Below are 22,191 nucleotides of genomic sequence, written 5' to 3' on the forward strand. Positions count from 1 at the left end.
CTGCCAATATGAATGGAGATTTCAGTGGCTTGCCATCTGCCCCCTCCCTCTCCCACCCAAGGTTTCTCCCACTATCAGGCTGCCATGCTGTTGAATTCTCCATTCACATTGGCGGGACAGGAAGATCGTTGAAGGACTGGAAAATCCCCATCAAACCGTACACCGCAGCAACCCGCCAAGGCTTTTTCAACCAGCACCTCTCAGACCCTCAAACTAGAAGGGGAAAGGCAGGAAATCTTTGGGAATTCTCCCACATTTCCCCAATAGAGACTCCCACCAACCTGACTGAGAAATACATTGCCATTCCCTATGGTTTCTGGGTGAAAATCCTTCTCTCTAAAACAGCAATATGGGCGTCCCTTCACCATACAGTTGTTCAAGAAGATGACACCACTTTCTTAGGGGTGAATAAATGCCCACCTGGTCAGCACAGTGGCGCCGTGGTTAGCATTGCTGCCTCACAGCGCCAGGGACACGGGTTCGATTCCCGGCTTGGGTCACTGTCTAAGCGGAGTCTGCACGTTCTCCCCATGTCTGCATGGGTTTCCTCCGGGTGCTCCAGTTTCCTCCCACAGTCCAAAAGATGTGCGGGTTAGGTTGATTGGTCATGATAAATTGACTGTTAGTATTCCAGGATGTGTATGTCAGAGGCATTAGCGTAATAAATATGTGGGCTTTTGGGAGTAGGTGGGATTGTTGTTGGTGCAGATTCGATGGGCTGAATGGCCTCCTTCTGCACTGTAGGGATTCTATGATACTATGGTGGGAGATGCCCCCACCCCTCTCCGAGAATGGATTTTTGGGAGGATGGGTGAAACTTGACGGTTCCCGGGCCTTTATTAACCGCGATTGGATTGTTCTTTCGACAGGCTCTGCTTGCCCTCCGCCAGGAGAAGGAAATCCAGCTGAAGATGGTGCTGACTCGCGGTGAGTCTGTCCTGAGGGGCACCTCCCCCGAGGGCACCCCCGCCATCCGCAAGCAGATGGACGACCTGAAGGACTCCTGGGATTCTCTCCTCTCCTTCTCCATTCAGTGCAAAAGGTCAGGCCCTGTGACAGAACCGGGGGAAGGGGAGGGGGTAGCGCATCAAACTCGGTCATGGCCTTTGCAGTGACCACCATGGGTAGAAACTAATGGGGTGAATTATAGGGGGCGCCCTGCTCTCCCCCCCTCCCCCCTAACTCCCTCCTCCCATAGCTGAAACATCAAGAGGGTGTCTGCCATGGCGAACACCACCTGCCCTGCAGCCATTGGATGGAGATTGGATTCTCACCCCTCTGCGACAGGAAGTCCCACCTCCTTCCTGTGCCAGTAATGCCAGTGCAAGCAGTGGGCACAGCTAGTACTGCACCTGGTCAAAAACATTGAAATTTAGAAGCAGGTGTAGGCCATTCAGCCCTCCGAGCCTGCTCCCCCATTCATTTTCATCATGGTGATCATCAAATTCAATATCCTGATCCCGCCTCCCCCCTCCATATCCTTTGATCCCTTTAGCCCCAAGAGCTATGTCTAATTTCTCCCTGAAATAAGGCAGCGGGTGGAATTTTACCGCCCCGCCTGCCATGGGAATGGGCAAGGGGTAGACCATGGAAAGGCCCATTGACCTTGGGGCGGACTTTGTGGTGTCGAGACAAGCGAGCCATAAAATCCCAACCAATTTTCTGGCCTCAGCTACTTTCTGTGGGAGTGGATTCCACACATTCACCACCCTCTGGGTGAAGGAATTTCTCCTTGCCTCAGTCCTAAAAGGTTTATCCCTTCTCCTCAAACTATGACCCCTAGTTCTGGAGTCCCCCACCATCGGGAATATTCTTTCTGAATCTACCCTGTCTAACCCTGTTAGAATTTTATAAGTTTCCTTGAGGTCCCCTCTCACTCTTCTAAACTCCAGTGAATATAATCCCAACCGGCTTAATCTCTCCTCATAGACAGACCTGCCATCCCAGGAATTAGCCTGGTAAGTATTTGTTGTACTCCCGCTATAGCAAGGACATCCTTCCTCGGATAAGGGAATCAACACTGCACACAATACTCCAGGTGTGGCCTCACCAACACCCTATACAATTGCAGCAAAACATCCCTACCTCTATACTCATGTCCTTTCCCATGAAGGCCATTTCCCTTCTTGACTGCCTAGAGGCAAGGAGGAAGCTGTGATGGAGCGGAACTTTGTAAATATTTGGGCGTCGGGGAAGGTGGGATTGGGACCAGGGTTTGAGAGGCCATGGGGAGAGGAGAAGTGGAGGCAGAGGGGTTAGAGTTTGGGGCAGGGGGTGCTGGTTAAGGAGGGAGCCCTCACTCACCAGCAACCCACACAGAGAAACCAGTCGGACTGACTATTCCCTGTTGCTTCTCTCCAGATGGTGGTGGGTTAAGGCTGTTAATTTGGCATTAATTGCCTAGACAGGGGCCTCAACTGGTGATCTACCCTGCCCCTCCTAAACTCCTGGTGGGGTAGGCATGGTGCAATGTCACGAGACCCTGATTTATATGCCTATCAGTCTGCTTTCCCACCTCTGGGATACCTGTATATTTCAGCCCTGTCTGTCAATGGTAATTATAGCTTGGCCCTGAATGAGTGCCTGTCCAATATTGAGTCTGAAATTTGCTCTGCACCTCAGTGCCATCATGTGTGGGTTAACCAATGAATAACCAGCTAATTAGTGCACTATGTTGTTGGTTAATGGGGGAGTGTTAGTTGGTACATCAGGAAAACTGCTGTTTCTCACTGAAGAGTGCCAGGGCATATTTTGGTGCCGGGGAGAGTTTGGTGCTGGGGAGAGTTTGGTGCCGGGGAGAGTTTGGTGCTGAGGAGAGTTTGGTGCCAGGTAGAGCTTGGTGCCAGGGAGAGCTTGGTGCTGGGGAGAGTTTGGCGTTGGGGGAGTTTGGTGCTGGGGAGAACTTGGTGCCGGGGAGAGTCTGGTGCCGGGGAGAGTATGTTGCTGGGGAGAATTTGGCACTGGCGGGAGCTTGTTGCCAGGGGGTAGTTGGATGCCATGGATTAATTAGGTGCTGGGTGAGGCTTCAAAAATCAGAAACCACTAATTCTTCATTCTAATAATCCACATTGCTTTTCAGCGCCAGTTCCTTTGTTGAGTTTGGTGTCTGGGCAGCACTGTATAACTGACTGACAACAGGTCAATGTGTTACTCCGTCTAAAACACAAAGTATTGCAGTGAGTGAAATTTCCCCTGGGCAGGACACATTGTAACTGCTTCTACTGGGGGCTGCTGTCTGGCAGTGGGGAGGATTTTCCGAATTTGGAACACCACACTGACGTAATCTTTCTCAATCCCGTGTGCAGCCAATTGGAAAGTGCGTTATCGCAGTGGACCAGTTACCAGGACGATGTCCGTCAGTTTATGAGCTGGATGGATCGGATGGAGGGAGATCTGAAGGCTTCTGAACGACAATATACAGAATTCAGGGACAAAGCTACAGGACTGGGCAAAGCCAAGGTACGGTCGAGGCTACAGATAGATAAAACTACCATCTGAGGGGTCAGTTTTTGTTCAAAGTGTGCAGGAAGGTTTTTTGACTCAGTATGTTGATAGGCCAACTAGAGGTGAGGCTATATTGGATTTGGTGCTGGGTAATGAGCCAGACCAGGTGCTGGACTTGGAAGTTGGTGTGCATTTTGGTGATAGTGACCACAATTCGGTTACGTTCACCTTAGTGATGGATAGGGATAGGCATGAACCTCGGGTCAGTAGTTTTAGCTGGGGGAAGGGTAATTATGAGGCTATTAGGAGAGAATTAGGAAGCATAGGTTGGACTATGAGATTACAGGGACTGGGAACGTCTTAAATGTGGAATTTTTTCAAGGAACAGCTACTGCGGGTCTGCAATAGGTATGTCCCTGTCAGGCAAGGAGGATTTGGTAGGGCTAGGGAACCGTGGTGTACTAAAAAAGTTGATTCGTTGGTTAGGAAGAAAAAGGAGGCTTATGTTCGGATGAGGCTTGAGGGCTCAGGTAGTGCATTAGAAAGCTTTAGATTGGCTAGGAGGGAGTTGAAGAGGGAGTTAAGAAGGGCTAAAAGAGGACATGAGATGACTTTGGCTGATAGGATTAAGGAGAATCCTAAGGCGTTCTATAGATATGTCAAGAACAGAAGGTTGGTTAGGGCAAGATTAGGGCCAGTTATAGACAGTAGAGGGAAGTTGTGTGTGGAACCGGAAGAGATTGGAGAGGCATTGAACCAATATTTCTCTTCGGTGTTCACGCAGGGGTACATGAATGTAGCTGTGGAGGACACTGGGGTGCAGGGGTGTAAAATAGAAAGTATTGCAGTTGAAACCGGGGATGTGCTGGATATTCTAGAGGGCTTGAAAATAGATAAGTCCCCTGGTCCGGATGGGATTTACCCTAGGATTCTCTGGGAGGCTAGAGAGGTGATTGCAGAGCCTCTGGCTCTGATCTTCAGGTCATCGTTGGTCTCTGGTATAGTACCGGAAGATTGGAGGACAGCGAATGTTGTCCCATTGTTTAAGAAGGGGAACAGAGACTTCCCCGGGAATTATAGACCGGTGAGTCTTACTTCTGTTGTGGGCAAGGTTTTAGAAAGAATTATTAGGGATAGGATTTATAGTTATCTGGAGAGTAATGAATTGATTAGAGACAGTCAGCATGGTTTTGTAGCAGGTAGGTCGTGCCTTACTAACCTTATTGAGTTCTTTGAGAAAGTGACCAAAGAGGTGGATAGGGGTAAGGCAGTTGACGTGGTATATATGGATTTTAGTAAGGCGTTTGATAAGGTTCACCATGGTGGGCTTCTGCAGAAAATGCAGATGTATGGGATTGGGGGTAATCTAGGTACTTGGATCAGGAATTGGCTGGCAGATAGGAGACAGAGGGTGGTGGTTGATGGTGAATATTCGTCATGGAGTTCGGTTACGAGCGGTGTGCCTCAGGGATCTGTTTTGGGGCCACTGCTGTTTGTAATTTTTATTAATGATCTGGATGAGGGTATAGTTGGGTGGATTAGTAAGTTTGCTGATGACACCAAAGTCGGTGGTGTGGTAGATTGTGAGGAAGGGTGTCATAGTTTGCAGGGTGACTTAGACAGGTTGCAGAGCTGGGCCGCGAGGTGGCGGATGGAGTTTAATGTGGAGAAGTGTGAGGTAATTAATTTCGGTAGGAGTAACAGATGTGTTCAGTATAGGGCTAACGGGAGGACTTTGAATAGTGTGGAGGAGCAGAGGGATCTAGGTGTATGTGTACATAGATCCCTGAAGGTTGGGAATCAAGTAGATAAGGTAGTTAAGAAGGCATACGGTGTCTTGGCGTTTATTGGTAGGGGGATTGAATTTAGGAGTCGCAGCGTCATGTTGCAACTGTACACAACTCTGGTGCGGCCGCACTTGGAGTACTGTGTGCAGTTCTGGTCCCCACATTACAGGAAGGACGTTGAGGCTTTGGAGAGGGTGCAGAGGAGGTTTACCAGGATGTTGCCTGGTATGGAGGGGAGGTCATATGAGGAGAGACTGAGGGATTTGGGGTTGTTTTCGCTGGAAAGAAGGAGGCTAAGAGGGGATCTTATTGAAACATATCAGATGATTAGAGGTTTAGATAGGGTGGATAGTGATAGCCTTTTTCCTCGGATGGAGAATGCTAGCACGAGGGGGCATGGCTTTAAATTAAGGGGTGGTAGTTATAGGACGGATGTCAGGGGTAGGTTCTTTACCCAGAGGGTGGTGAGGGATTGGAATGCCCTGCCTGCTGCGGTTGTAAATGCGCCTAGTTTGGGGGCGTTTAAGAGATCTACGGATAGGTTTATGGACGAAAAGGGATTGGTTTAGATTAGTGGGTCAGTGTTTTTTTTTAAAAAAACTGGTCGGCGCAACATCGTGGGCCGAAGGGCCTGTTCTGCGCTGTAATGTTCTATGTTCTATGTTCTATCTGATTAGATTTGATTTATTATTGTCACATGTATTGGAATACAGTGAAAAGTATTGTTTTTTGCGTGCTAGAAAGACAAAGCATACCATTCATAGAGTACATAGAGAAGAAGGAAAGGAGAGAATGCAGAATGTAGTGTTACAGTCATAGCTAGGGTGCAGATAAAGATCAACTTAATGTAAAGTAGGCCCATTCAAAAGTCTGACAGCAGCAGGGAAGAAGCTGCTCTTGAGTCGGTTGGTATGTGATCTCAGACTTTTTTATATTTTTCCCGATGGATGAAGGTGGAAGAGAGAATGTCCGGGCTTCATGGGGTCCTTAATTACGCTGGCTGCTTTTCCGAGGCAGTGGGAAGTGTAGACAGAGTCGATAGATGGGAGGCTGGAAAGACAAGGTGAAGCTCAGTTGGCTTAAATCAGAGATATTATAGAAAGGGGCCTGATTCTATCTCCAAACTTCCCAAAAACTCCAAGCTTTCGTGGGTTATTCTTACAATACAATAATTGTTTGACAGACTGATTGTTGAAAGTGTCAGGACTCATTAAGCTTTATAAATAGCAGAATACAGTGCAGTTGTCAGGATGCGCTACAAACCTATATCGAAGACTCATTTGACATCAGGTAAAGGCATCTCATCTTAGGAAGGCTTTGGGGAGCACAGATCATGAATGTAGCCCAGTCCATCACGCAAACCGACCTCCCATCCATTGAGTCTGTACACTTCCCGCTGCCTCGGAAAAGCAGCCAGCATAATTAAGGACCCCATGCATCCTGGATGTTCTCTCTTCCACCTTCTTCCGTTGGGAAAAAGATACAAAAGTCTGAGGTCACGTACCAATCAACTCAAGAACAGCTTCTTCCCTGCTGCCGTCAGGCTTTTGAATGGACCTACCTCACATTAAGTTGATCTTTCTCTACGCCCTAGCTATGCGTGTAACACTAAATTCTGCGCTCCCTCATTTCTTCCTCTATGAATGGTATGCTTTGTCTGCATAGTGCGCAAGAAACAATACTTTTCACTGTATGTTAATACATCTGACAATAATAAATCAAATCAAGTCAGGAATGAGGGAATGTAGGTACTTGGAGAGGCTGGAGAGTACGGGGTTTCCCCTATCGGAGCAGAGAAAGCTCAAGTTGAGGGGCTTAAAATCGTGGCAAATTTAGTGGGGTTAAAATTCAGATGTGGACCAAAATGGGTAAGGACAGCAAACTCTCTTCCCCAAAGGAACATTAGTGAATTTCTTGGGTGTTTGTGACAGACTGACAGCATTGAGGTGACTTTTACTGATCAGAGATTTTCATTTGTTACTGAACTAGATGCAAATTCTCAAACTGTGAGATTGGAATTTAGGCTCTGTATTTGGCTAGCCCAATTCTCTGAATTACTCTGCCAGTCCTCTGGATTACTGATCTCTGTTTCTCTGGGTCATTGCTCCATTGGAAAGGCATCTATTGAGATACCAGGCAGTGACCATCACCAATAAGAGACACACTAATCACTGCCCCATGACATTCAATGGTGTCACTGAATCCCCCACTGTCAACATCCTTGGAGTTACAATTGACCAGAAACTCAGCTGGACTTGCCACACAAGCACAGTGGCTACAAGAGCAGGTTAGAAGCTAGGAATACTGTGGTGAGTAACTCACCTCCTGACTCCCCAAAATCTGTCCACCATCTACAAGGCACAAGTCAGGAATGTGATGGAATACTCCCCACTTGCCTGGATGGGTGCAGCTCCAACAACACTCAAGAAGCTCGACACCATCCAGGACAAAGCAGCCCACTTGATTGGCACCACATCTGTAAACATCCACTCCCTCCACCACCGACACTCAGTAGCAGCAGTGTGTACTATCTACAAGATGCATTGCAGCAATTCACCAAAGATCCTTAGAAGCACCTTCCAAACCCATGATCACTTCCATCTAGAAGGACAAGGACAGCAGATAGATGGAATATGACTATCTGCAAGTTCCTCTCCAAGCCACTCACCATCCTGACTTGGAAATATATCGCCGTTACTTTGCAGTCACTGGGTCAAAATCCTGGAATTTCCTCCCGAACGGCATTGTGGGTAAATTTACAGCACGTGGACTGCAGCGATTCAAGGTGGCAGCTCACCACCACCTTCTCAAGGGCAACTAGGGATGGGCAATAGATGTTAGCCAGCCAGTGATGCCCACGTCCCACGAATAAATGCATGAGGGGAGGGCCAGGGCAGTGGACTCCCTGGTTGTGGCCAACATTAGAACCTCAGGCCTCCTTCACATGTCTCACCTCAAGTTTCCCCATTCTCCGACATTCACTGTGTCTCCATGACCCAGTGTCCCTGGGCTCAGACTGTGGATGATACCCCACCCCACCCGACCTGCTGCGGCTGAAAGCTCTGGTACGTTTTGAGTGCTTTGAGAAGGGCTTTGCTTTGTGTGCGATGTGTCAGGTGTGAACTCTGCTGTTTCAGTTGCTGTACGAGGACACGCTGAGCCACCGGCGTCTGCTGCAGACCATCCAGGCCAAAGGTGAGAACATGGCCCAGCATTACGTCAGCCGCCTGGAACTGCAGGAACTCGAGGAACGCTTCAACAACCTGAGTGAAAAGGCAAAGGTACGCTCGGCAAAGCTAGCAGGATAGGACGGACTTACAGTTTGGTAGCACTGCTCAGAACTCTAGCACGTCGCAAAGTGCGCTGAAGTACTTTCTGAACTTTAATCGCTGCAAGAAACCTGGCAACCAAAATTGCGCACAGTAAGATCCCAAAACAAGATCATCACTAGTAATGTTTCCTGCAGATTCAATATTGATCGGGACTGTGGGGAGAACTCCGATCCTTTTCATAGCATCCCTACAGTGCAGAAAGAGGCCATTCGGCCCATCGAGTCTGCACCAACTCTTTGACACAATTGGCGATGTTTTCTGGCCACACTCACCCCCAAGGCTGGAAAATCCCTCCCGAGGCCAGCGGACCTTTTGCACAGCCTGTGTTCTGCCCGCTATAATTCCCGTGGGACGGTAATCTTCCACCCAGCGTCTTACCCAGGCCCTCTCTCCCACCCTACCCATTATCCCAAACATTCAGCACGACCAATCCACTCGATCTACACATCTGTGGGCCTTGGGAGGAAAACGCAGCAACTAAAGGAAGCCCACGCAGGTTAGGTGGATTGGCCGTGCTAAATTGTCCCTTAGTCAGGGGGATTAGTGGGAGTAAATACGTGAGATTACAGGGATAGAACCTGGGTGGGATTGTGGTTGGTGCAGACTTGATGGGCCGAATGGCCTCCCTCTGCACTGTCAGACTCCATTTAATGATTCTAACTTCAAAATTAAACTTGGTGATTCAGAGGTGATGACAAGAAAGTAGAGAATTTGGGTAATCCCTCCCCCCACCCCACCCCCACCCACCCACTCAAAACTGATTAGGTTCAATTAGAACGTTCTGGAATGAGGTAGATCTTAGTTGGGTTAAGGGCACTGAAGAATATGCAACCAGAGCGAGCAACCAGGGTTGAGGTACAGGCCAGCCATGATCTGACTGCTTGGCAGCGCAGGTCTGAAGGGCTGAATGGCCTCCTCCTCTTCCTTTAGGAGGTGAGTGTTACCACGCAGACGACTGGCCGTTCCTTCTCTTTGAGATTAAACACTAGTTGTCGTTCCACTTTCGACACCGTTCGGGCGCTGGCTTCGCTCAGTCTGTGCTTTAACCCGTCCTCCCTGCGCTGGGCGTGCTCCCAGAATCCTGTTCAACAATCCGAGTGTTGTCAGAACCGTTTCCTTTGGTTTCCAGGAGGGAACCAGAAAGGCCGAGGAGCTGGTTCAGCTCCACCAGGAGTACCAGCACGGACTGAAAGCATTCGAGGAGTGGCTGGAGCAGGAGAAGGAGAAGCTGTGCTGCTGCTCACACCTTGGGAATGACGTCGAGATCCTGGAAAGTACCCTCCGGGACCTGGAGGTAAGGAGCAACTTTCATTCATAGAATCCCTGCGGTGTGGGACGAGGCCATTCGGCCCATTGAGCCTGCACCGACCACAATCCCACCCGGGCCCTATCCCCCTGAACCCCATCCCTGCTAATCCCCCTGACACTAAGGGGCAATTCAGCATGGGCCAGTCCACCTAACCCGCACATCTTTGGAGTGTGGGAGGAAACCAGAGCACCCGGAGGAAACCCACGCAGACATGGGGAGAATGTGCAGACTCCACACAGGCAGTGACCCGAGCCTGGAATCGAACCCAGGTCCCTGGCACTGTGAGGCAGCAGTGTTAACCATTACACCACCGTGCTGCTCATTCCTATTGCCCCTTTCACAACCTCTGGACACCCCAAAACACCTCACTGAAGTGCATTGGAAGTGTAGGCACCATTATAGCTTAATAACATAGAACCTTTTTAGCAAAACCAGAGGCAACGCAGCGAAGGTTTACCAGACTGGGATGGTGGGGCTGATGTATAAGGAGAGATTGAGTGGGTTAGGCTTGTTTTCGCTGGAGTTTAGAAGAATGGGGGGCAGGGGAATCCCATAGAACCTATAAAATTGTAACAGTACTAGACAGATGCAAGAAGGATGTTCCCGATGGTGGGGGTGTCCAGAACCAGGGGTCACAGTCTGACGATACATTTAGGACGGAGATGAGGAGAAATTTCTTCATCCAGGGAGTGGTCAGCCTGTAGAATTCGCTACCACAGAAAGGCCACGACATTGTATATTTTCAAGAGGCAGTTAGACATAGCACTGAAGGGAATCAAAGGATACGGGGGAAGGCAGGATCAGATTGTTGAGTTGGATGATCAGCCATGATCATAGTGAATGGTGGAGCAGTCTCAAAGGGCCGAATGGCCTCTTCCTGCTCCTATTCTGTATGTTTCCACCACTGGTTCCAGTGATGTTGGTTGAGGGACAAATATCAGCCAGGTATCTTCCTCCTGCTTGATACGGGAGGGCAGTATGGGCCTCAGGTTAATGCCTCACGGGAAAGGTGGCACCTCTGACAGTGCGGCACCCTCTCAGTGCTGCGCTGAAGTATCAGGCCAGATTAGGCTGAGGTTTCTGGGGTTTGAAACCATGATCTTCTGAATCAGATGCAAGGGTGCCACCAATATGACCATAAGATGTGGGAGCAGATGTAGGCCGTTCAGCCCATTGAGTCTGCTCTGCCAATCAATGAGATCATGACAGATCTGATGTGATAATCTCAACTCCACTATCCCATCTTATCCACCGAGGGAGAATTTAGCATGACCAACGCACCCAACCGGCACATCTTTTGGACCGTGCGAGTAAGCCCATGCAGACATGGGGAGAATGTACAAACTGTGCACAGACCAAGCCGGGAATCGAACCAGGATCCCTGGCGCTGTGAGGCAGCAGTGCTAACCACTGTGCCATCGTGCTATCCAGTGGATTGTGCAGATTGTGAGAATAAGGGGGGATCTCATGGCGACTTATAATATTCTAACAGGACTAGACAGGACAGATGAAGGGGGAGGATGTTCCTGATGGTGGGGGAGTTCAGAATCAGGGGTCACGGTCTGAGGATTCGGGGCATTTAGGATGGAAGTGAGGAGAAGAGTGCTGAGCCTGTGGAATTCATTACCACAGGAAGTAGTTGATGCCAAAACATTGAATGTATTCAAGAGGCAGCTGGATGTAGCACTTGGGGCGAATGGGATCAAAGGTTATGGGGAGAAAGCAGGATTAGGTTATTGAGTTGGATGATCAGCCATGATTGTAACGAATGGTGGAGCAGGCTCGAAGGGCTGAATGGCCTCTTTCTGCTCCTATCTTCTATGTTTCTATAATGTAGAATGTGCAGTATGAATATATCCCAAGGAACGACCTTACGTTGCACTAATCCAGCCCAATATCACTATATTTCCACAGGAATTGGAAAGTCGCTGCTCCGAGGGTCAGTCTTTAATGAGCGCTGCCCTCAAGAGCCAGGAGAAGATGACCCTGTCTGGGTCCACATACATGGAGGACCGCATCCTGGAATCCGCTCAACGTGACTGGCACCTGTACCAGCGGAGGCTGGCCGAGACCAAGGAGAGGGTCAATGCCACCCTGAGTATGCTGAGGAGGCTGGAGAAGATGTTCCAGCAGGTGGACACGTGGCTCCGTGACCTCGAGAGCAAGGTCAACATCCGGTCAGGGAGAAAGTCTGACAGAGACACGAAGGAGGCTCAGCTACAACAGTTACAGGTGTGTTCAGAGTGAACAACACAGGCTGCTAACTCGCACTCATTCTGTCAATCCTTATATTGCTGCATCGTGGCTAAAACTACCTGATTTCATTTGATTTGATTTATTATTGTCACATGTATTGGGATACGGTGAAATCTATTGTTTCTTGTGCGCTATATAGACAAAGCATACCTTTCATAGAGTACATAGAGGGGGGTGGCACAGTGGTTAGCACTGCTGCCTCACAGCGCCAGGGACCCGGGTTCAATTCCCAGTTCGGGCCACTGCCTGTGTGGAGTTTGCACGTTCTCCCTGTTTCTGAATGGTTTTCCTCCAGGATGCTCCAGTTTCCTCCCACAGTCTGAAGGTGTGCAGGATAGGTTGATTGGCAATGCTAAATTGCCCCTTAGTGTCAGGGGGAAAAGCAAAGTAAATATGTGGGACTACAGGGATAGGGGCTGGGTAGGGTTATGATCAATGCGGACTCAATGGGCCAAATAGCCTCTTTCTGCATTGTGGGGATTCTATGGGCTCACCATTGGTGGGAGTAGAAGATTCCACCAACGGGGTTCCCTGCATTAGTGTCCCCCGACATCAACCTGAACGGTCCTGTTTGAATTTGAAGGTTAGACTCGTTTTGTTCTGAGCTCCCCCAGCAGAGGAAACCTCCATCTGCCCCATCTAATCCTTTAATAATCCAAAAAAAACACCTCAATTAGATCTTTATATAACAAACACACCCTCCACCCCTCCATGTCCCAACCCCTGAAGGTAAAGACCAACATTCCATTTTTGTCTTTTTAATTGTCTGTAATTATTTGGTATAAATGATGTTACTCTCTGTGTTACATTGCACCTCCTCCACACACACACATCTCCTGCTGACAATAGGCCTTCCCTTAGTAAAATTCCCATGGAGATCTCCTGCCTGACTCTGCCACTAAGGCTTTCACCATCGGAAGACACTTGTTTTTTCCCAAGTTCCACCCCATTGGAGAATTCTTTTTCTTTCAGGCTAAACTACAGCAGAGATTTGGTCCCTGAGGTAAAGGAAGGGAGGAAGGGATTCAGGAAAATTACATTCACCAGAGACATGGTAGTGAGTGGATTGTTGGGTCCACAAGCTGACAAGACCACAGGGTCCTGATCAACCTCAACCTAGGGGCCTGAAAGAAGTGGCTAGTGAGATAGTTGGTGCGTTGGGTTTAATTTTCCGAAACTCTGAGATTCTGGAAAGGGAGCAATTGGAAAATAGTGGATGTCATTCCATTATTCAAAAAAAGGAGGGAGACAGAAAGCAGGATTTGATGGGCGGCACGGTTGCACAGTGGTTAGCACTGCTGCTTCACAGCTCCAGGGACTTGGGTTCGATTCCCGGCTTGGGTCACTGTCTGTGTGGAATTTGCACATTCTCCTCGTGTCTGTGTGGGTTTCCTCCGGGTGCTCTAGTTTCCTCCCACAGTCCAAAGATGCGTGGGTTAGGTTGATTGGCCATGATAAAAATTGGCCCTCGGAGTCCTGAGATGCGTAGGTTAGACAGATTAGCGGGTAAATATGTAGGGATATGGGGGTAGGGCCTGGGTGGGATTGTGGTTAGTGCAGACTTGATGGACCAAATGGCCTCTTTCTGCACTGTAGTGTTTCTATGATTTGATTTATTATTGCCACATGTATTAGTATTGCTTCTGGCATGCTATACAGACAAAGCATACCATTCATACAGAAGGAAAGAAGAGAGCGCAGAATGTAGTGTTACAGTCATAGCTAGGGTGCAGGGAAAGATCAACTTAATGCAAGGTAAGTCCATTCAAAAGTCTGATGACAGCAGAGAAGAAGCAGTCCTTGAGTCGGTTGATACGTGACCTCAGACTTTTGTATCTTTTTCCCGACGGAAGAAGGTGGAAGAGAGAATGTCCGGGGTGTGTGGTGTCCTTGATTATGAGAACGTAAGAACATGAGAACATAAGAAATAGGAGCAGGAGTAGGCCATCTAGCCCTTCGAGCCTGCCCCGCCATTCAATAAGATCATGGCTGATCTGTCGTGGCTCAGTTCCACATTCCCGCCCTCTCCCCATAACCTTTAATCCCCTCTCTTATCAAAAACCCATCAACCCGCGTCTTAAAAATATTTAGCGAGGCAGCCTCCACCACCTCAACGGGCAGAGAATTCCAGAGATTCACCACCCTTTGAGTGAAGAAGTTCTTCCTCAACTCCGTTCTAAACCGCGCCCCCTTTATCTTGAGGCTGTGCCCCCTAGTCCTACTGTCCTTTCTGAGCGGGAAGAGTCTCTCCACCTCTATCCTATCCATCCCATTCATCATCTTATACGTCTCAATGAGATCTCCCCTCATTCTTCTAAACTCTAACGAGTACAAGCCCAGTTTATTCAGCCTCTCCTCATAGCTCAACCCCCTCAACTCCGGCATCAGCCTAGTAAACCTCCTCTGCACTCCCTCCAAGGCCAAAATATCCTTGCATAAGTACAGCGCCCAAAACTGCACACAGTACTCCAGCTGTGGCCTCACCAATGCCCTATACAGCTGCAGCAAGACCTCCCTACTTTTATATTCAATCCCCCTCGCTATGAAGGCCAGCATCCCATTTGCCTTCCTGATCACCTGCTGCACCTGCAAGCTGGGTTTTTGCGACTCTTGCACAAGGACCCCGAGGTCCCTCTGCACCGTCGCCTGCTGCAGTTTTTCGCCGCGTAAGTAATAATCCTTCCTACCATTATTCCTACCAAAGTGGACCACCTCGCACTTGCCAACATTAAATTCCATTTGCCAGTTCCTGGCCCATTCACCCAGCCTATCTAGATCCTTCTGCAGACTCTCCACACCCTCCGCACAATTTGCCGTTCCACCAATCTTGGTGTCATCAACAAATTTCGACACCATACACTCGGTTCCCTCTTCCAGATCATCTATACAAATGGTAAATAGCTGAGGCCCCAGCACCGACCCCTGAGGCACTCCACTAGTCACCAACCGCCAATCCGAATAGCACCCATTGACCCCTCTCTCTGCCTCCTATTTGACAACCAATCCTCTATCCACGCTAACACCCTACCCCCAACTCCATGTCCCCTGACCTTCTGCAATAACCTCTTGTGAGGTACCTTGTCAAACGCCTTCTGAAAATCAAGAAAGACCACATCCACCAGCTCTCCTTTATCCACCGCCCTAGACACATCCTCATAGAACTCCAGTAAATTATGCTGGTTGCTTTGCCGAGGCAGCGGGAAGTGTAGACGGAGTCAATGGATGGGAGGCTGGTTTGTGTGATGGATTGGGCTACATCCACGAGCTTTGTAGTTTCTTGCTGTCTTGGGCAGAGCAGAAGCCATACCAAGCTGTGATACAACCAGGAAGAATGCTTTCTATGGTGCATCTGTAAAAGTTGGTGAGAGTTGTAGCGGACAAACCAAATTTCCTTAGCCTTCTGAGAAAGTAGAGGCATTGGTGGGCTTTCTTAACTATAGTGTCGGCATGGGGGAACCAAGACATGTTATTGGTGATCTGGACACCTAAAAACTTGAAGTTGTCGACCATTTCCACGACGTCCCTGTTGACGTAGACAGGGGCATGTTCTCCTACATACTTCCTGAAGTCGATGACAATCTCCTATATCCTCATGCCTGTCCTGAGGAATCGTTAGAAGTCATTGTTAAAGAAGTTACACTTGCGGAAGGTAATCAGGCAGAGTCAACATGGCTCTGTAAAATACTATTAGTTAGATTTAAATTTACAGATGATTCATTTTCCCTTCTGCCTTCATAGAAATGGAATGAAGAAATCCTTGCTCGGAAAGATGAAGTGGAGAGAGTGGGCTTGCTGGCCCACCAGGTCCTGGAGGAGATCCACATCAACAGCAGCGTGGGAAGCCAGGCTACCCATCTCGCTGCCCGATACCAGGGCATCCTGCTTCACGTGGTGGTACGTAGCCAACAGCTCAAAAATCAGGCCTGTGCCAAACAGGCATCTGGGCACCCGCACTCCCTACCGAATTTATCATGGTAAGAAGTCTCACAATGCCAGGTTAAAGTCCAATAGGTTTATTTGGTGTCACGAGCTTTCGGAGCACTGCTCCTTCATAAGAAGTCTCACAATGCCAGGTTGAAGACCAACAGGTTTAGTTGGTGTCACGAGCTTTCGGAGCACTGCTCCTTCATCCGAAAGCTCGTGACACCAAATAAACCTGTTGGACTTTAACCTGGCATTGTGAGACTTCTTACTGTGCCACCCCAGTCCAATGCCGGCATCTCCACATCATATTTATCATGGGCATTAGCAGGCTCTGTACCCCTCTCAGTCATCACTGTACCTCTGTCTGTACATTGCTCCCTCAGTGCAGAACATGTCCTCGGATGTCACAGGCCTGAGGACTAACACTTATGTCTATCTTTCTCCACAAGTGATGAGACGGTTAAGGAGTGACCTGAGGGTGTGTACCTCCAACATCGTGACACAGTAAATCATGTCGGGCTGTTCCCACTGGTCAGACAGGTGTTATTAAGAGGGAAGGTGTTTAAGGGCTGTGATAAAATAATTCATTTGACTTGATTTATTATTGTCACATGTATTAGTATACAGTGAAAAGTATTCCTTGCACGCTATATAGACAAAGCATACCATACATAGGGGAGAAGGAAAGGAGAGGATGCAGAATGTAGTGATATACATTAAAGATCCACTTAATGTACGAAAGGTCCATTGAAAAGTCTGATGGCAGCAGGGAAGGAGCTATCCAGCTGCCTGTTGAATACATTCAATATTTTGGCATGGTGACCCCTGGTGGTGGAAGGTGGTGGTGAGCTGCCTTCTTGAATTGCTTGAGTCAGTTTGTACATGATCTCAGACATTTGTATCTTTTTCCCGACAGAAGAAGGTGGAAGAGAGAATGGGGTCCTTAAGTATTGTGGCTGCTTTTCTGAGGCAGCAGGATGGGAGGCTGGTTTGCATCATGGACTGGGATACATCTCACAACCCTTTGTAGTTTCTTGCGGACTTGGTCAGAGCAGGAGCTGTATCTGGAAAGGATGTTTTTATACACCCCCTACTTAACCTTTATGGGGCGACACGACGGCACAGTGGTGAGCACTGCTGCCTCACAGCGCCAGGAAACCCAATCCAATTCCCAGCTTCGGTCTATGCGGAGTCTGCACATTCTCCCCGTGTCTGTGTGGGTTTCCTCTGGGTGCTCTTGTTTCTTCCCACAGTCCAAAAGATGTGCTGATTAGGTGCATTGACCATGCTAAATTCTCCCTCAGTGTACCCTAACAGGCACCGGAGTGTGGCGACTCGGAGATTTTCACAGTAACTTCATTGCAGTGTTAATGTAAGCCTACTTGTGACACTAATAAATAAAAGTTGATGGCGCATCTGTAAAAATTGGTGAGAGTCGTAATGGACATGCCGACTTTCCTTAGCCTCCTGAGAGGCATTGATGGGATTTCCTAACTAAAGCATCGGTGTGGAGGGACCAGGACAGCTTGTTGGTGATCTGGTCACCTTGAATAAAGGGGAGGGAAGAAGAAATAGAGACATGGCGTCTCTGATGTTGACCTGAGAGGGCAAATGGGGCATCCATTAGACGTCTTCCCTGAAAGTTGGCACCTCTGACCGTGCAGCACTCCCTCTGAGTGAGGATTCGGTGGTCTTGTGGGGCCTGAGGCCTGAAGCCTCAGTCTCAGGGTTGAGAGTGCGCCACACTGACCGTGGTTATAGGAATAGGGATTAACCCGGGTGGATTGATATTGCAGTGTTGCTGTTCTGGTGAATCGGCCTGGCAGAGTGCTATGGGTGCGTGTCACATCCCACACTGGGCAGTCTCTCTCTTTTCCCATAGGACCAGACCAAGTTGCTGAGGGAGGAGCTGAGAGCCTTGGAAGAAGCTGATTCGGCGCTGGGCACCTACACGGATTGGCTCAGGGCAGCCCAGAAGAACTTCAAAAACATGGCCGTGCCCTTGAACGTGGTGGACAAAGCGGCCATGGAAAGCAAGATCAAAAAATTTGAGGTAAGAGAAAGGGACATGCGTGTGTGCACTCATTTGGATTCCTTCACTGCAAGAGTCAAAGACGTGTGTGTAAATCTGCATGATTTCTTTAGTTATTCATGAGAAATGGGTGTTTCTGGCCGGCTGGCATTTATTGCCCATCTTTAGTTGCCCTTGAGAAACAGACACATAGAAGATAGGAGCAGGAGGAGGCCATTCGGCCCTTCGAGCCTGCTCCGCCATTCATCACAATCATAGCTGATTGTCCAACTCAATAACCCAATCCTGCTTTCTCCCTATAACCTTTGATCCCATTTGTCCCAAGTGCTATGTCCAGCTGCCTCTTGAATACACTCAATGTTTTGGCCTCAACTACTTCCCGTGGTAATGAATTCCACAGGCTCACCACTCTTTGGGTGAAGAAATGTCTCCTCTGTCCAAAATGATTTACCCCGAATCCTCAGAGTGTGACCCCTGGTGGTGGAAGGTGGTGGTGAGCTGCCTTCTTGAATCGCTGCAGTCCATGTTCTGTGGGTTGACCCACAATGCCGTTAGGGAGGGAATTCCAGGATTTTGACTCGCTGACTGTGAAGGAATGACGATATATTTCCAAGTCAGGATGGCGAGTGGCTTTGAAGGGAAATTGTAGGTGGTGGTGTTCCCATTTATCTGCTGACCTTGCCCTTGGAGATGGAAATGGTCATGGGTTTGGTAGGTGCTGTCTTAGGATCTTTGGTGAGCTGCTGCTTGTAGATAGTACACACTGCTGCTACTGAGTGTTGGTAACGGAGGGAGTGGATGTTTGTGGATGCGGTGCCAATCAATTGGGTTGCTTCATCCCTGATGGTGTCAAGCTTCTTGAGTGTTGTTGGAGCTGCACCCATCCAGTCAAGTGGGGAGTATTCCATCCTGGCTTGTGCCTTGTAGATGGTGGACAGGCTTTGGGGAGTCAGGAGGTGAGTTACTCGCTGCAGGATTCCTAATCTCTGACCTGCTCTTGTAGCCACTGTGTTTATGTGACGAGTCCAGTTGAGTTTCTGGTCAATGGTAACCCCAAGGGTGTTGACAGTGGGGGAATTCAGTGATGGTAACACCACCATAGCAAGGTGGCTCTTACACATTCATGCTCCCAGAACTGTGAATAACATATTGGGAAGGGTGACAGGGGGAAAAGATGGCAGTGGGATTCATTCTGGGGTCAGTGATCATGGGGCAAGAGTGGGATTAATTTTAGGATTACCACTGAACTATGAGAAGAAGAGCATATTGAGATAAGTTCTGGGATATGCTGACCAATGGTTAGCACTGCTGCCTCACAGCACCATGGAACCAGGTTCAATCCTGGCCTTGGGGTGACTGTGTGGAGTTCTCCCCATGTCTGCGTGGGTTTCCTCTGGGTGCTCTGGTTTCCTCCCACTCTCCAAAGATGTGCATTTTAGGCGGATTGGCCATGCTCAATTGCCCCTTAGTGTCCAAAAACCTGTAGGTTAAATGGATTAGTGGAGTAAATGCGTGTGTTCTGGGGATAGGGCGGATGAAGAGGGCCTGGGTCAGACATTCTGTCAAAGAGTGTGTAGACTCAGTGGGCTGAATGGCCTCCTTCTGCACTGAGGGGAGTCTATGAAATGTGTGGTGTTCTTGGGGGGTGGGGTGGGCGAAGAGGGCCTGGGTAAGACACTCAGTCAGAGAATCAGTGTAAACTCAATGGGTCGAATGGCCTCCTTCTGCACTGGAGGGATTCTATGATTGCTAAGGGTTTGTGAGGAGAGCGCAGGGCAATGCGATGGGTTTCGCGTCTGGGGGCTGAGGGGGGAGACTGTGGGGCATTGGGATTATTTTGTGGGGGGGCTGGATACAAGAGGGATTGAGGGGACTGTGGGCTTGTATTCTCCAGAGTTTACAACAATGAGGCGATCTCCTTGAAGTGTATAAAATTCTCACAGTGCCTGACAGGGGTAGATGCTGGAAGGATGTTACCCTGGCTGGGGGCTGGGGTGGGGGGTGGTGGGGTGGTTCTAGAACTAGGGGGACACAGTCTCAGAATAAACTGTGGGTCATTTGGGGCTGAGATGAGGAGGAATTTCTTCATTCAGAGGCTGGCGAAGCTTTGGAATTCTCTGTCCCAGAGGATGGTGGAGGTTCAGTCATTGAGCTTGTCCAAAAGAGAGGTCAATCGATTTCCAGATACCAGTAACATCACGGGAGAAGGGGACGATGCGGGAAGATGGTGTTGAGGTGGAAGATTGGCTATGATCCAGTTAAATGGTGGAGTAGGCCCTGAGGGGCCGAATGGTCTACTCCCTGCTCCTAGGTTCATGTGATGTGGTGAGAGATGGGCACCAGGATTAGTTTTGGGATCAATATCGAGCAGTGGGGAGAGAACAGGGAGAGAGGCAAAGAGGGAATGAGGTACTGGGAATTCATTTTGGGATTGATACTGGGCTGTGAGGTTCAGGTGGTGCACATTCTGCAGCCTGGACACACTGGACATCATTTTCACTCATAGAATCACGAATAGAATCCTTACAGTGCAGAAGGAGGCCATTTGGCCCATCAAGTCTGTACCGACCACAATCCCACCCAGGCCCTATTCCCAAAACTCTCATTTACCCTCTAATCCCCTGACACTAGGGTCAATTTAGCATGGCCAATCAACCTAACCCTCACATCTTTGGACCGTGGGAGGAAACCAGAGCACTCGGAAGAAACCCACACAGACACGGGGAGAATGTGCAAACTTTACACAGACAGTGACCCAAGGCTGGAATTGAACCTGGGTCCCTGGCGCTGTGAGACAGCAGTGCTAACCACTGTGCCACCGTTCCGCCCTCCTAATGATCCTTTCAGTTGTCCCTCAGGGAGCTGTGAGCCCTATCAATGAAGATAAGCCAGCCCCTTTCGATCCACAGTTAGTTTAGCCAAGACGTAAATGGTAGGACACTGAAGAGTGCAGTAGAACAGAGGGATCTGGGAATACAGATACATAATTCCCTAAAAGTGGCATCACAGGTAGATAGGGTCGTAAAGAGTGCTTTTGGTACATTGGCCTTTATAAATCAAAGTATAAGAGTTCGAATGTTATGGTGAGGTTGTATAAGACATTGGTGAGGCCGAATTTAGAGTATTGTGTGCGGTTTTGGTCACCTAATTACAGGAAGGATGTAAATAAGGTTGAAAGAGTGCAGAGAAGGTTCACAAGGATGTTGCTGGGACTTGAGAAACTGAATTACAGAGAGAGATTGAGTAGGTTAGGACTTTATTCCCTGCAGCATAGAAGAATGAGGGGAGATTTGATAGAGATGTATAAAATTATGATGGGTATAGATAGAGTGAAAGCAAGCAGGCTTTTTCCACTGAGGCTAGGAGAGAAAAAAACTAGAGGACATGGGTTAAGGGTGAAGGGGGAAAAGTTTAAAGGGAATATTAGGGGGACGGTCTTCACACAGAGAGTGGTGGGAGTGTGGAATGAGCTGCCGGATAAGGTGGTAAATGTGGGCTCACTATTAACATTTAAGAGAAATTTGGACAGGTACATGGATGAGAGGGGTGTGGAGGGATATGGTCCAGATGCAGGTCAGTGGGACTAGGCAGAAAAATGGTTTGGCACAGCCAAGAAGGGCCAAATGGCCTGTTTCTGTGCTGTAATGTTCTATGGTTCTATGTGTGAAGATCCTTAAGGGGAACTGTGGAACCGTCCACAAACCTGGAAGATTCCTGAGGAACATTGCAGGCAGTTCTCTTGTTTTTCAAAGCCACTCTTTACATTTCCAGAGCCTGCACAATGACATTGACATGGGGAACAGCTTGCTGAAGATGATTCTTGAGAAGGGCGAGAAGGCCATCGAGTTCCTGGAGGGGCCTGAGGCCCAGAGTCTGCGGGAGGCGATGGACGGCCACATCGGACAATTGAATGAGCTGACCAGCTCCATCAGGAGGGAACGCGGCAACCTGGAGAAATGCCTGTACCTGACGAAGGAGTTCTCGGACAAGTACCAGAGCCAAAGCAAGTGGCTGGCGGAGTACCAGGCCATCTTACAGATCCCGGTGGACCCCAAGGTGGAACTGTATGAGAAGAAGGCCCAGCTGGCAAAGTACAAGGTAAAGGGG

The 22,191-nt window shown here is 48.9% G+C and overlaps 1 protein-coding gene across 7 annotated transcripts in view; it reads left to right on the forward strand.

The window, feature by feature from the left end:
* Positions 1-22,191, forward strand: part of syne1b (spectrin repeat containing, nuclear envelope 1b) — a 415,064-nt gene that overhangs the window by 161,759 nt on the left and 231,114 nt on the right. For all 7 annotated transcript variants that reach the window (XM_080200097.1, XM_080200090.1, XM_080200089.1 and 4 more), the window contains 8 exons: positions 870-1,042; positions 3,306-3,459; positions 8,369-8,512; positions 9,693-9,857; positions 11,787-12,104; positions 15,867-16,022; positions 17,935-18,105; positions 21,856-22,182. In XM_080200097.1, the coding sequence (XP_080056223.1) occupies positions 870-1,042; positions 3,306-3,459; positions 8,369-8,512; positions 9,693-9,857; positions 11,787-12,104; positions 15,867-16,022; positions 17,935-18,105; positions 21,856-22,182 (1,608 nt within the window). The remainder of the gene's footprint in view (positions 1-869; positions 1,043-3,305; positions 3,460-8,368; positions 8,513-9,692; positions 9,858-11,786; positions 12,105-15,866; positions 16,023-17,934; positions 18,106-21,855; positions 22,183-22,191) is intronic.

The sequence above is a fragment of the Carcharhinus amblyrhynchos genome, chromosome 12 (assembly GCF_965287045.1).
Source record: "Carcharhinus amblyrhynchos chromosome 12, sCarAmb.v2.hapA, whole genome shotgun sequence".
Classification (NCBI taxonomy): domain Eukaryota; kingdom Metazoa; phylum Chordata; class Chondrichthyes; order Carcharhiniformes; family Carcharhinidae; genus Carcharhinus; species Carcharhinus amblyrhynchos.